The sequence below is a fragment of the Glycine soja genome, chromosome 3 (genome assembly GCF_004193775.1).
Source record: "Glycine soja cultivar W05 chromosome 3, ASM419377v2, whole genome shotgun sequence".
Lineage (NCBI taxonomy): Eukaryota > Viridiplantae > Streptophyta > Magnoliopsida > Fabales > Fabaceae > Glycine > Glycine soja.
Genome location: NC_041004.1, coordinates 21,165,494 through 21,181,086, shown reverse-complemented (window position 1 = coordinate 21,181,086; position 15,593 = coordinate 21,165,494). Strand labels below are relative to the sequence as shown.

At 33.1% G+C, this 15,593-nt stretch overlaps 1 protein-coding gene across 1 annotated transcript; it reads right to left on the bottom strand.

Annotated features, from left to right (window-relative positions):
* Positions 1–5,505: 5,505 nt before the first annotated feature.
* Positions 5,506–6,262, bottom strand: LOC114405028 (putative pentatricopeptide repeat-containing protein At3g15130). The gene is made up of 2 exons (XM_028367724.1): positions 6,227–6,262; positions 5,506–6,129 (listed from the first exon to the last, which is right to left on the bottom strand). Exons 1-2 carry the CDS (start codon positions 6,260–6,262, stop codon positions 5,506–5,508), a joined length of 660 nt encoding a protein of 219 aa, XP_028223525.1.
* Positions 6,263–15,593: the final 9,331 nt, after the last annotated feature.

Sequence of the window (15,593 nt, the reverse complement as noted above, 5' to 3'; positions counted from 1 at the left end):
CTTATCTTTTCTAAGTAGGCAATGGAATTTGGAGTTGGACTCCATTCCATATGTGATTTCTGGTCTACAAAAGTGGCAAAGATGGGGTGAAAATGAAGGAAGCTGAAATTTTATGGTAGAGATGGGTTGAGAAAAAGGGAAGTCTTGTAGTAAATTAGTAGGAAAGGGTGACTGCCAAAAGATTTTGTTATGGTGGTAGTGGAAAATGGTGCAAATGGGATGAGAAAAGTTGGAATTGAGTCATTTAGTGTTTGGATAGAGAGTTTACAGGTTTTCTACCTACATTTCTGAGCTTAGGTGCATGTTTGGATTTATTACTTCATTTTTCAACATTGTCAAGTTGATCAAACTAGCATCTATTTCAATACTAATCACGTGTCACTTGGGCTTAAATCATGTATGCAAAGACTAGAGCTTTAGATCAGTGGGTAAACTAAACTTTAAATTTCCTGCACATTGTTCAGTCGGGCAGTGGAAGAAAACCATCATAAGCAAGTCAGCTCTTTGCCTTCAAAAAGGGGAGAGGGGGACAATATTGTTTGGTTAAGGGAAAAATGTCAAAACCAATATTGTTTGGTTAAGGGAAAAATGTCAAAACCAAAACGATGAAGGTCAAAGGGGTAGTCTAACAAAGCCAAAATGATGACATCCAAATCAAACATGCTATGCTAGTTACAGGTGTTTGATAGCATCATATTAGTCCTCATCATGAAGAAGCCATTTTTGTGCTATTGTAACAATCTTATATCAAATGATAGTAGGCTTAAAAATGTTCTTGGTCCCAAATAATCATTTGATCTTGTGTTTGCTCATAATAAATTTTTACTTTGGGTTGAGTTTCTAATAAAACAACATATAATGTTCACCTTAATGCCCCCACTTTGGTCACAAGCTACCACAACCTACCTCGGCATCATGTTTTGTATACTAGACGTCTATAAAGACAGAGTTGTTTCATGATCTTTCATATGAGGCACTCATATATGTGAAAACTAATAATAAGAGGCTATCCAATTGAGAAGTGATATCTAAGAACACATCTTCTCTACCAGGAATTGCAAGACCACCCATGGCATGTTTATTATACCTAATTTATTGCTCAGCTCACCTCAGTAAGTCTTGGAATGAAATTTGCTTTCAACCCTTATGTAGGGATCACAAATTTTTTCTCTCCAACATAGATCAAGTGCAAGGTAGTCATATTGCATGCGCACCCACAGAGATGCAAGATATTTGGTTTGCTTAAAACAATGGCCTTTTTCTTTTACTATGTGTTGAAACTTGAGAAGAAAATGTTCATTCAAAAGTGGACATCTTAATACAATCCAAGTTTGTGAAATTGGAATGCTTTGGGAAGTCAAATATATATACAAAAAAGGGTTTGCGAGAAACCCTCTTGCTACCTGAATGATTTATGGAGGGTTATGATAAGAGTCAAGACACAACCTATGGGACAAGAGCATGTGGAGCTGTCTATGGGTCTTTATAACTCCAAAACAGTGGAAATAACAAGTGAACCAACATTGAATGCATGATCATATCATGAGGCATTATCAAACACAGTTTTTTGTACGTCAAATTATATGCACACTGCATGAAATTTGCATAAATTAAGTTTCTAGTCTCCACCACCCTTCAAGATCATAATACACTTTCTTTTTCATAAATCCAGAAGGTAGGACCCGTGTTATCTACAACGTTGATTCTTAAGAAAATTCTCTAAGACAACACCCCATATGTCATGTCTCTCATTTGGTCTATTGACTCATATCTGTGATGTTCCATTTTCACTAATAATTTAAGTACCCAATTAATGGTTTTTTGCATATCTTTTTATCTATATATATTCATGGCTGCAAGCATTAAGGACCAGCACAAATCATTCACATCATAAACTGTTCAAAATTCAAAATTCTCAAGACTTCTGTTAAACCATTCTCTACACAAATCAATATGACAATGGGTTTTCGTTTACCTGGCATCAGAAAGGCACCAAAAGCGGTGGATTCACCAAAAGGCTATCTTGCAATCTATGTCGGAGAGAAAATGAAGTGGGTTGTGATTCCTGTATCATACTTGAACCAATCTTCATTCAGGACTTGTTGAGTCAAGCTAAGGAAGAGTTTGGATATGATCATCCCAAGGGTGGCCTCACAATTCCTTGCAGTTAAGATGTTTTCCAACATATAACTTCTTGCTTGAATTGAGCATAAATCTCACAGTTTAGGAGACTGACATGTATTAGAGGAGACATTTTGCACAATACGACTTCTCAAAATGTATAGATCCCCCTTTCTTAAGAGAGAGGAAATAGAAGCATAATATGTTATTTTTTTTATTAATTGCAATGAAAACAACAACTCAAGAAGCTTCTCTATACTTTATGCTATTAGTTTCAATCTTGGTTCTCTCTGTATGAGCCAAGTTGAATTCTGTTAAAAAATTCCTTGCCAAAGCAGTAATAGAACACACTTGATTTCTAAGAAGGGTATATATAGCAGAAGTATTTTCCTTAGGACCAAGGATAGATAAAATTATTAGGGAGAAAGAAAATGCATTCAAATAATAATTGTAAATATTGAATTAAAATTTTAGCTACAAGGTCCTAAGCATGAAGAAGTAAAGGTTGAAATTGTGTGGATCAGAGTTCTTATTTTAAGTCCACCAAAATTAGCGATCTTTTTTTCTATTTTTTGTGAATTTTGGGGCAATACCATGATAGAAATAACTCCACGGTAATACCTTAGTAGTAATTACTCCACGACTGCTTATTTTGGAAAATGAAAGAGTTAATGAAACTTGGACAATGATAATGATTTTGCTGTGATGATAGAACGGGAGGGAGTAATAATTTAACTGAAGATATATGATGACATTGTGGTGCTTAAATAGAGAACTTAAAGAGCCACATATTATAGAAATCTGGCAACAAGTGGCAAAAACTATTTCAAGACAAAAACCATTTTATCAAGCAAAATATTATCCCTTACCTTTCGAGAAATGGCAAGAAAATAGGTGAGGATCACTTTCTGGCTCTCTAACAATCTTTTAACTAGGATATTCTGATTTTCCTCCTAACAAATCCCAAAACTATTCAGGTTCGGAACCTTCCCTTTGTGATTTGGATTGTAAATTTGCCTGCAGAAATTGGCTGGCAAAAATAAACTTCCCACCTAGCTCTGTTTTACATATTGAGTGAAAGAGATAAACAAATCAAAATATCATAAAAACCAAGACTCTAAGGCAACAAGCCACAGAAGCACAAGACAAAAGTAAAGAAACATATGGATCCAGTCTAGAAGACCAAGCAAAGAAAAGACAAATTCAAGAAGGAACAATTGTTGTTTTAAGAAAATACTTGTCAATAGTCAGTCAATTGAAATAAATTTATGATCTTATAACAGCAGAAAACCGAGAAAATGAGTGTGATTTAGATGTAATTGTAAAATGTATGCATAATTTGACAGGAATAAGTCTTAGTTGGAATCTGCTAGCTTCGTCTAAAATTCAGGAACTCGTACCATCCTTCCTGAGTTTACTACAGATGTCAAATTTCCTAATAAGATGCATTATATACTTTTCCTTAGTTTAAGCAAAGACAAATACAGGAACTCATACCATCATTCATTGGTTTAAGCTTGATTCTACATAAGATACTTTTCCCACTTCCTGAATAATTCTGTTTGTCATTTGAAAGATGTAAGTAGTGCTTTAAATGCCAAATAGCGGCACATAGCAGCTGATCCCAAAAACACTACAGCAAGATAGCAGATAGTTGTTGTTCTGAAGATTTTTATATAGTTTATTAAATGAATACTACATACATATAAATTCAGAGAAATGATAAAAAAAAACTAAAAATTCATGACATTAACAATAAAAAGTCATAGGTGTCTTAAAACATACAAATAAAAAACAACAATGGCAGCAACTGTTCTGATGTACTGCCATATATCCATTATCCACAAAAATAAAGCTCACTCTATGAAGCCAATGCCCCCCAAAATTGAAAAGGACCAAAAAGCTATATTTTTTTTTTCAAAAGAACCAATTACTTGAAATGAATGTCATGAAAATATTTTAAACCCAGTTTCAAATTCAAATAAGAGGCACAAAATGCCATAGCACGCCAAAAGAACACAAAAATCACACAAGATAACCAAACAGTGCATTGGGTAGAGACAACAAATTCCATATCCCAAATACAGAAGACAATGCAATGAATGCATCAAGAATCCATTTACAAGCATATGGAATTATGAATAGAATGCAAACTCAGAAAGGAATCATTACTGAAATTTATGGAGACTCAAAATAACTATACTGCAATTTTTGCTTATCTAAATCATTCCTACCAAATAATGATTAGAGTCATGATTTTTTCAAATCACATGACTTTTTTTTATTAAAAATTTGGTATAAGATCCATTGACTACAATCTATAGGTAACAAGACAATCTTATGCCAAAGGTGACATACACAAAGAAACACAAAGGCAAACCTGAGAGAGATGTATGTGTTTTGAATGGAGAGATAAATTACAAGAACAAATCCACAAATGAGGAAATATACCATACAAGGAATGAGGGTAAACCTAGCTGAGGAAGAAGAGAATCAGGAATCAGAATCAAAACAAGCGAATAATGATAAAGCCATAAAGTAAGGAGCCAGCAAAATGAACTATGGGGATAACACTTACCCACTTTATGCAGGGTTAAGGACAAAAGCATAATTTAATAATTATTCAAAATAAATGAGTTAGCTTTGTCCTCCCAAATTAGAGAAGAAAAATTGGGCATTGGGTAGAATGAGATGGAATAGACTCAATAGAGTTCAACCAGCCTGTTCTGTCTTTTAAGAATTTAAACAATGTCAACTGATGAGATTCCATTACATCCCCAAGCATTTCACTTTTGTTCCTACCAACTGTAGCATAGCCTAAGAGAATAAGATGATGAGTAGGAAAATTCAAGAATAGCTAATAAAATATATTAAATGTGCAACTTCCTCACCATAAATGTTATTAGAACTATTCCATAATTGAGAAATATGAAGAAAAAATTGTAAGAGAATTATTTCACTAAATTGTAAGAAAAAATCATGAGAAATATGAAGGTACAATTTAATTTCACTTACGTGTTCATCATTAAAGTTATGTTATCTCCTTTAAGAAGGATCCTCCCTGATTAAAAAAAAATCCTTCAGAAATGCATGAATGGAAAACACACATAGAACAAAATTTGATAAACTGAAGCATACCTAATGTTTTTCTGCTCTTTTTCTTGATGTTCACTTCTTTAGCATCATCAAGAACCAAATTCATGTATTCATCAAAACCCTATTTGAAAAACAATAAAATCACATTATCCTTAGACTAACAGCTCAATTGCTCAAATAACCAACATTTTTAACAACAACGTGCTGTATACAGCTACCCTACCACAGTTAATTCCCACAGATAACAAAAAAAGTTCACAAAATTTCCTGAAGTAAACAAATTTCAGATCACAATGTTTTAGATATGACCTCAAATTTTCCAGCCTGAGAATACATACTTAGGAGACTATTGCACACACAGACATTTGATTCCAGTCCAGATTTTACTACCATACCATGAAGCCCTCTTCCCCACCTCAAATTTTGAGCAGAGCCACACACTGGTAACAAGGCTGAAGTAGTAATATAATCGGTTTTTGCATGAGTATAACACATTTGAGAAAAGTATTCTACAGATTTTTCACAATAACCATTACGTACACTTGCAGTAATTATTGAATTCAACGAAATAGTATCACGTTCCTTCATGTCATCAAACACACAAGACGCCTCCTCTATGCTATCACAATTACCAAACATGGAAATAAGGGAGTTTGCCACAGACACAGTAGTATCCAATCCAGATTTGATCACACTACCAAGCACCTGATAACCCAACATTTTACCTACAAGCACCCCACAAGACCTAATAACCGTAGCCATTGCATTTTCATTACAGTACACCCCATCACGCCTCAAACACAGATAAACACTCATAACCTCCTTTACACACCCATTATAAGCATAACCAACCATCAAAGAAGTCCAAGACACTATATTAGGTTCCTCAATCTCCTTAAAGACCTTGTCAACCTATGCAACCCAACCAAACGTACCATAAAAGTGAAGCAAACTCGTCCCAACAAATACATCACACGCCAAATCGCATTTTGATCACATGGGCATGAACCTGAAATGCCCCTTCAGTCATGCACCCTTCAGTCATGCCCCTTCAGTTATACACCCCCAGAAAGCGTGTTAAAAAAATGGACCACACCAATTGCGAGAGTCTCAACGTGGAATGTGAAAGAAGGTCGAAGATGACTCAAATGTTCACTCATCCATTAACATTTTTCCTCATTCACGTTCACACACACCTACCATCAAAACACTCCATCATAGACATGTTTTCAAAATAGAAACAAAAACAAAGCAAAATTAAAATCAAAGGCAGTAAAAATAAACACTACCATCACAGTTTCACATTACTAGCCAAAAAAAATAGAATAATAAAATAGGGTTATGGAACCACGTCAACAAAGCTATTGTTTTTTCGGAACTAACAACATTTTCGTGGATAACCATTCTCTCAAAACACACTGAACAACATTTTAGGTCAAAACAAAGTGACACAAACATTCGAAGAATCGCGGCAGAGACGTACCCCAATCACAGTGACTGAGAGTGAATGGAAAGACACATAGCTTCAATGGCAACTTCAACGACAATGGTACCTTCAGCACAGCTTCAATGGCAATGGTAGCAAGAAGAAAGAGGACAAAGGAGAAAGGGCAATGTGTTTGAGCGCGAGGAAAAAGGACGAAGGAGAAAGCTCTGTGCGCGAGGGGCCTAAATTTTAATTTGCATGTGTTTTAATTTATGAGAAGAGTAACATCGGTTTTTTTAAAATAACCAATGTTACTTGAGTTAGTTAACATTGGTTATTTAAATATCAAGTCCTTAACAATTTTAATATCGGTTATTTAAATAACCAATGTTAACTAATTTGACTTATTTACAAAAATGTCACCGTGCTTTTCTTAACATCGGTTTTTAAAAAACCGATGTTAATCGTATGATGTTAAATCTATATTTTTTAGTAGTGCACACTCAACAAGGGCCAAGTGAAGAAGGATGAATGCCCAGATAGAGGCACTACCAAGACTATTAATTATTGTTGAAGGTCCAGACTAATTTGAAGACTCATGTCAAATATGTTTTATTTTTTTATTCATAATTTTTTCGTTGTAATTTTGGCCCAAACTATTTTGAAGGCTCATGTTTATTTTTATTCAGATACACTATATGTGTGGATTTCATTTTCAATAGTAGAAACTTTTGACATTTGATAAAATTTTGTAAGAGCTTCTTTCTGGGTTCCTTGTTGAACCAATCTCAGACTTATCAAGGTAATCTTTGTGGCGTCTACCTAACTTATCTTCCTTCACTAGAAGTAACATCGTCTAAAACTCTGTAACTTATATCAAACGATCCGCTCCTAGTAAGTATCACATCAGAACATTTGGTGTCCCCTGTAGTGTCCAATAAAACTTTTTCGGGCCACACAAAATCTTGTTCATCTTTGCGGCACCACCTTGATAGAACCCTTGCACCACACAAAGGGCAAAGTCAATTTCTTAATGAGTTCCAGGCAATTGGAATCAAGATTCTAGTTCATCGATGATCCGCGTGTGATTCAATCCGATGGATTTCTTGAAACCATATTAGACTAGCTTTATGGCAAACAATGGCATCCCGACGCTACACTCAGCCAGTGCGGACATCGACATAGACAACAGACAATACGAAGCGGTGAACGTACCAGCAACCCACATAAGGAAGTTGATCTAGCCAACCCATGTGGCCCACACGAACCAAGCCTGCATCTCCAAATTACAGAGAACCTGCGCATTAAAAAGTCAACCTTGCACCTTATATCATGACACGGGATGTCCTCGGTCAATTAGTCTTCAACGGTTGCCCAAAGGTACACATATTTTGCCAATATAATAATACTCCTAAGTGCCATACGATGGTTTATGAGAATATTATGTTTTAATAATATGCAAAATCTATATTTTCAAGAGCAGCATCTTATCATTCCTAAGCTATATCATAACAGATCATATAGAGCCAATTGTCGAAAAGTTCAAAGTGCCTATAATAGACAATGGAATGAGAATAACGCCTTCTGCCCAAAAGTATCATGCACTTGATATTCTTGAATTAAATTATTTAAGAAAATAAAATGTTTTGATGCCATGACATCATATAGAATTGTAGAAGGGCATGCAAAATTCCCATAACATGTTACCTGCTTATTTATGCGGAAGTCCTATAGAGAATAAAAAATAGATAAATCATCAGTATTATAGATGACCTTGTTCACTATTAAAATGTTGATGAACCGATGATGTATACAACTGTTGACGTGAGGAGTACATAAAAAAGCATGTTGCATGCTGTTATGATAAGCCATTATAACATCATATGTACGTGATCATGTTATCATTGAGCAGTTAGTTTCTTGCTTACGCTATAATATTCTGCCACTAATTATATATGATATTTATCAAAACTCCTCGCTTACAAGCGAATGACATAAAAAACCAGTGCTAATATTTACTTGATCATAAAGCTTGTATCTGACCGAAAACAAATAGACCAAGCCAGCATCTCCAAATTAGCTTGTAGATTGTTATCATGCAAAATTAACATAGCATATATATATATATATATATATATATATATATATATATATATATATATATATATATATATATATATATATATATATATATATATATATATATATATATTCAAGTTGCAGTGAGTGTAGACATTATGCGATATTAATACTATGATATGCTATCATAAAAGTCATATAGGCAATGCCTTGACTGATACCATATATATGCTAAAATGCAAATTAGTATTCACTTGGAAAAAGTTAACGTGTGCATGACATAAGGACACAAAGCTTAATGTCTGCATGCTAAATTACTGAAAGCATAATCCAAGAGTAAATAAATACCTACATGCAAAAGGCACGACCCTTAACACTTTAGATAAGAGTGCATGAGTTTTAAATGTCATCATGAACATAATAGATATTATATGATGTCATATTATATCATCATGACTCTGTGTCATTTTATATCATTATAAAAATGTTGGGAGGTGATGAGGTATGCCTGACACACCAAAATTTGGGATTGATTTTGCATACAAATATGTCATGAGCGACATTATGCTTGACACACCAAAATTAGGAATTGATTTTGTCATGAAAATATGTCATGAGCAAATTATGCCTAACAATGGGTATAATTTGTTAGATTTTTAGGAGTTCTTTATAAAAAAATCAATGATCACCAAGAACACATTACATTAGATTATCAATAAGAGTTTTAAGAATACCTAAATTTATAATAATTGATCAAACAAACACACCGAAATCTGAAGAATAGTCACAAACAATTGTTTTAATGATCTTCTTTAATAAAATCATCTTATTTTTTATGGGAGTGTCGTTTTCTCTTTAGATAGGGAGAGGAGACACTATTTTTTGATTTGGTGTATTGGAGACCATAACCGTGCCTCAAGTTTTAAACCTATTAGGGTTCTCATTATCCCATAATGGGTTAAATTGGTTTCCGCTCATTAAGCCCATTCCTTTTTTCTAATGATAGTCTAATAGCTCACCAAATTAGATCACTTATATTAAGTCCATAAAAAACGTAAATAACTAATATAATATGTAGCCTACATTAATTAATTAATTAATTAAGAATTATAAAATTTTTAGCAATCTCCCACTTGAACTTCATATTGACTTTAGACATTTATACCACAAAATTCTTTAGGCGTGCAATTGTATATTATTTACTTTAAGAATCCTCTTTAAATAATCTGGTCCATCTCATATAACAACAAGGAATCACTGCAGTTTTCATCACAATTTAATGTGACTAAGCCACAATGATCACCATTGTCACTTATACTTGATGACATAGATCAAATATGGATAAGCGACATGAAAATAACATGTAATGTGATCTTATCCGTGTTCATTTTCAACTAGTCCAAACCTTATTCTTTATAGAGATTAAACCAAATGCAACAAATATCACATATAAAACATAACACAAGTTTATAATATGATAAACATCAACTTTATTTCTGTAGAAAATCCAAACAAAATGTTTGTTAACCATAAGATATAGAACATAAGCAAGACTCCTGCTAAACTAAGGTACTATCAGGAATTACACTCATATGAGTAGTGTGCTCATGAAAAACTTTAAGTGTCAAACTTTTAGTGAGTGGATAAGCTAGCATGGAATGAGTCCCTATATGTTCTATACATATTTGTATTTTTTGAATTCTTTATTTAACAATCAAATACTTTATGTCAACAAACTTTTACTTGATTGAATCCTTAATAAGACCACTAAGATATTGTCCCAATAAACACCTTATGGCTTCTTAATGTTGGCAACAATAGGCAAGCTAGTTACAATAATTTAGCAGTCATAAATTTTAGTATAATATCTCATAGTAAAAATATTAACTCCACCTATATGGTTAAATATAGATCTTTATGTGGAGTGATTGACATTAAGATATTCGATAAAAATCGAAGTCAAAATACCCAATGATCTCTAAACTTCTAGACTTTCGATATGAAAACATATAGTTTCTTGTTTTGTTCAATTAGCACATTATGCGCTTTACTACTTTCTAGTATTGCATATCAACATTACTCATATATCACCTTAGGACTCCCACAAAAAAAAAATCAGGACAATAAAAGTAAACTTAAGCATACATGATAAATTACAATACAACTGTTTTGCAACAATAAATCATATGATGCTAGTAGGATGTCATAAACATGTAATACAAAAATAATAAATTTACTCTCACTGAACTTTTAGTATATGCAATTATCAACCAAATTTACCTCAACACCATAAGAGGTAATCTTGATGAATTTTGTAATACCATAGACGAGAGACTTGTTTAAAAGCATAAATAGATTTCTTTAGTTTGCATACCATAGACTTTAGATCATCTTAAACAAGGTTTTCTGGTTGCATCATATAATGTCTCATCAATGTTTCCATTTAGAAACGTAATCTTTACATTCATATATGCAAAACAATTATCAAAATGATCTACAATGTCATTATAGTCCTAAGAAAGTCTTTCAAAGAAATCAAAGAGAAAGTTTCTTTGTGATCAATGCCTTCATTCTTGTAAAACTTTTGGCGACAAGACAAACTTTATATATCTCAATATTGCCCATTGAATCCCTTTCGACTATAGATATTTATCTTCAACTTATGGGTTTCTCACTTTCAAACAATTTGATGATATCTCAAATGTCATGTTCAATCATCAGTTTTATTACATCATTTATGGCATCAATCCACTTGAAAGTTAGAGCACAACATGACTTGACTAAGGTCAATTAGACCTCAGTCAACCTAATTTCATATTCATATTCTTAAAGAAATATGACATAATCATATGAAATTACTTTTTTGCTTTCTCTAGTGGATCTTCTTAATGATACTTCTTGAGGCTATTGAGTTTGAACTTTAGGTGATGCTTGAGAGAGAATCTCAGTGTTGTCTTGTCTTTTAATAATGTTAGGAGTAAAATCATTATTTAATTATCATATTCATTTCTTGAACAATGGTAAGTACAAAGACTTATCTATTGTCAATAACATGTTATTCTTTAAAGACAACACTTCTTATGTTTCCTTCCCCTCCAAACTCAATTTCATCAAGGAGTCTTGCACGTCTCAAACATGATCTTAAAGTGGGATTGTAAAACTTATACATGAGAGAGCTTTAAATGTAACAAAAATATTGTAACTAATTATCTTTAAGTCTAACTTACCTTCATGCAGCCTATAAGGCATTGCTTCGGCTGGACATTCCCAAATGTGCATATGCCTAATATTGGGATTTCCCTGGCTCACACCTATAGGGGTTATTAGTGACTACTTTAATTAGTACTCTAAAAATATATAAATTGTATTCTTTAATGTCTTTCCTCAAAGAAACTTTGGTAGAGAAGAATCAAACTTCTTACCATATCTGTACCAGCCTAGTTTCATCATTCAACAACTTTGTTCATGGTAGGTTTGCCTAACATTATATGTTATAGAACAATTCCACAATTATTGAAAAAACACATGGGGGACTCCAAACGTTGCACCTTATGTCATATCTACCATAGTATTTCCCATGGTCAGATTTGATAACCTCAATTTTCTTTCCTAGCTGAAAGACTAAATGTCTAGAGGCCAAAACTTCTCATAATTTAAATAAAGAAGAATCATCTTTGAACATAATAAAATTCATTTTTCTCATTCCACGAATCCATAAGGAATAGAACACTAAGATATGTATGTATTAGTTCTAAGACATCCTTAGTTTTTTTAGCACCTGAATTCCATTTTGTTTGTTTATTTTCCCTTTATATATTCAATGTAGACTATAAGGTCCAACCAATATAAATGATCCAAAATTTCCTATAACACAAGCATCCAAATTCTCTATTAAGAGATATGACTTAAGTGTTTATGCTATAAAGTGATGAAATTCTCATTTAATTTTAAGTTTTGTACCACCCAAAATTGTTTGCAATAAGAACACTCAAATACCCATAAAAGAACTCATAACTTACAACATTTGAATCACAAGAGAGAAAAACTTTATTATTTCTAATTAAACAAGAATAACTGAATTTGTCCAAATTAATTAGAAATAAAATTTGGTTTAATAAACAACTTAATATATGTCTCAACCAAATTCAAATGAAATTGAATCTTTTAAAGCAACATAAAAGTTCCTATAGCTTCAACTGCAACTTTATGTCATCACCCACATAGATGAATCTTTCATTATCACTTGACGGATGACTCCATAGATAGTGTTGTATAGATGTGCTTATGTGAGTAGTATAATCAAAATCTACTAAGTAGTGTACTTGGGTACAAAACTAAATTAACTTTAAAATCAACAAAAATGATAATTTTACCATTCTTCACACACTGAATAATGTAATTGAGATTTTTTTACATGTCTCATCCTACAAAAGCAACAAGGAAATTCTTTATCTTGTTCTACTGTCTCTTCTCTAAAAAAAGAAATAAAAAATTATGTAATATCCTCAACTTTCAACTGACTCTTTTCAAACTCTAAATTTTATACATGCAACTTTGAGATTCAAATTTTATACAATCAAAGAAGAGAACAATAAACATACAATGCACAAATAATCTTTATGGTAAATTTCAAGACCCAAACAAGATACCTAGCACATCATTAATCCTCAATCTTTGGATTGAAAAAGACTAACTGCAATGGTACTCTCAACGCATTGATCAAACATTGGTGATAAGTCCTATCAAACAAAGGTTGTCTTTGAACACTTCATTGCTCACATGGAAAATTTTATTATTCACATGGAAGGTCATACTATTTATAATCACCATATGTTTATCATCACAAGGATGTAATTATTTTTTTGAATGGTGTCTTCCTTTGGACCGAGCACAACTCGTATGAATAATTCCATGCAACATCTATGTAAATTCAATCAAATCAACTTATACAATAGAAGTTACTTTGGCAACATGTTGTTTCAACCAATTTAACCAAAAAATACAAGACAATTTAATATAATAAATGGGAGGCCTTAAAATTACACAACTTTCACATATAATTTAGTTATATAAAAACATATATAACAAAACGTGCAAATATTGTGCAGAACAAACCCATCACAAGATACCTAGCACAACATTAATTCCTAGTCTTTGGACAGAGAAATTAATTTGTAATTGGTACTCTCAACTCAATGATCAAATATTGACAATAAATTCTATCAAATAATAACCTTTCTTTGGACCGACTATTATTCACATGAAAACACCTTATAATTATCACATATTTATCATCACATGTACAATATTATTTGGGCAGATTGCATCTTACTTTGGGTTGAACATAATTCATATAAATAATTTCATACAAAAATCTATGTAATTTTAATCAAATAAATTTTCACAATAGGGATTACTTTGACAATATATCATGTCAATCAATTTAATTTAAAAAATTACTAGATATGCAAATAAATGAGAGGGATCTGTTAACTTCATAACAAACAAGAGCAAGATATTATGTTATAGCTCATTGAGGTACCTGATGCAATCCTACCCCGCAAGGGAATTGGATAGAAGACTCTAAGAAGATTGGGCCAGAGATGCAAGAGAAGGCCCTAGGGTTCTCATGAGCCTTAGGGTAGATTTTGGGCCCGTGGGCTAAGTATGAGCCCGCTTATCTTTGTACATATTAGATTAAGGTTTCATTATTTTTGGGCCTTGTATTTAGGGCTCCATAATATAGGTAAGGTACCCTAGAAATGTAGGAATTTTCAGCCCTTGTATTTTAGGGCACCTAGACTAGTTTTTTGTATTAGGTGTAGTTTTGTAATTTCACATGCATTAAGTGAATATTTGATGGTTGTGGTTGGAAATAAATTTAATTGAATTGGGAGAAGCCCAATCCAATTAAATTTTAGAGGGGGAGGTGAGCATTTGCTTGCTACACCCCATTGCCACATCATATAGTCACACTTTGTGCATGTCCTTCATGCTTTACATGCCTCATGACACCTAAGCACACTTAGTGGAGAATCTTGGACTTGACCTTGGATTAGTGGGCTGAACCATAGCTAAAATTCACTAATCATAATTAGTGAAATTTTGGCTCCAAAAATTGGCTCCACAAATTCAATTTCAAATTCAAGTGAAATTTGAATAAAAATTTAAATTTCTCTCCAATTTTGTGTGACACTTAGGCTATAAATAGAGGCCATGTGTGTGCATTTTTTTTTAACTTTGATCATTTGAATATTAAACTTCAGATTCCAAAGCTCATTTAGAGCACAAAATTTCGTGCTCTTTTCTTCCTCTCCCTTCATTCATCTCCTTCTTCCTCCAAGCTCTTATCCATGGCCTCATATGGTGGTGAGCTTCTTCTAGACTCATCTTCTCCTTGAAGTGGTGTCTCCTCTCTCTCTTCCTTTCTTCATTCCGCTGCCATTCATCTTCCAAGAAGCAAAGGAATCCATTGATGAAGAAGATCCTAGGCCTACAAGCTCCAATGGAGCTTACATCATGTGGTATCAGAGTAACTCAAAGTTCAACTTCTCTCCCTCTTTTTTTCCATCAATTTCGTGCTCCCCCCCTCTCTTTCTCTCCCTCTTTCTTATCCTCCTTTGAAGCATCCTCTCCAAGCTTCTTATCCAAGGCTCATCTTAGTGGTGAAGCTCCTTCTTCCATGGCTTATTCCCTAGTGGATGGCGCCTCTTCTCACCTCTTCTTATTTGTCTTCCGCTGCATCTCCATGGTGGATGATGTGCCATCATTTTCTTCTATTTTCTAAACCCTTTTTGCACCATTTTAATTACTGATTGATCTTAACTGTCAATTAATCAGGCAGTTTTATTATTTGGGCTCATTTAGCTAA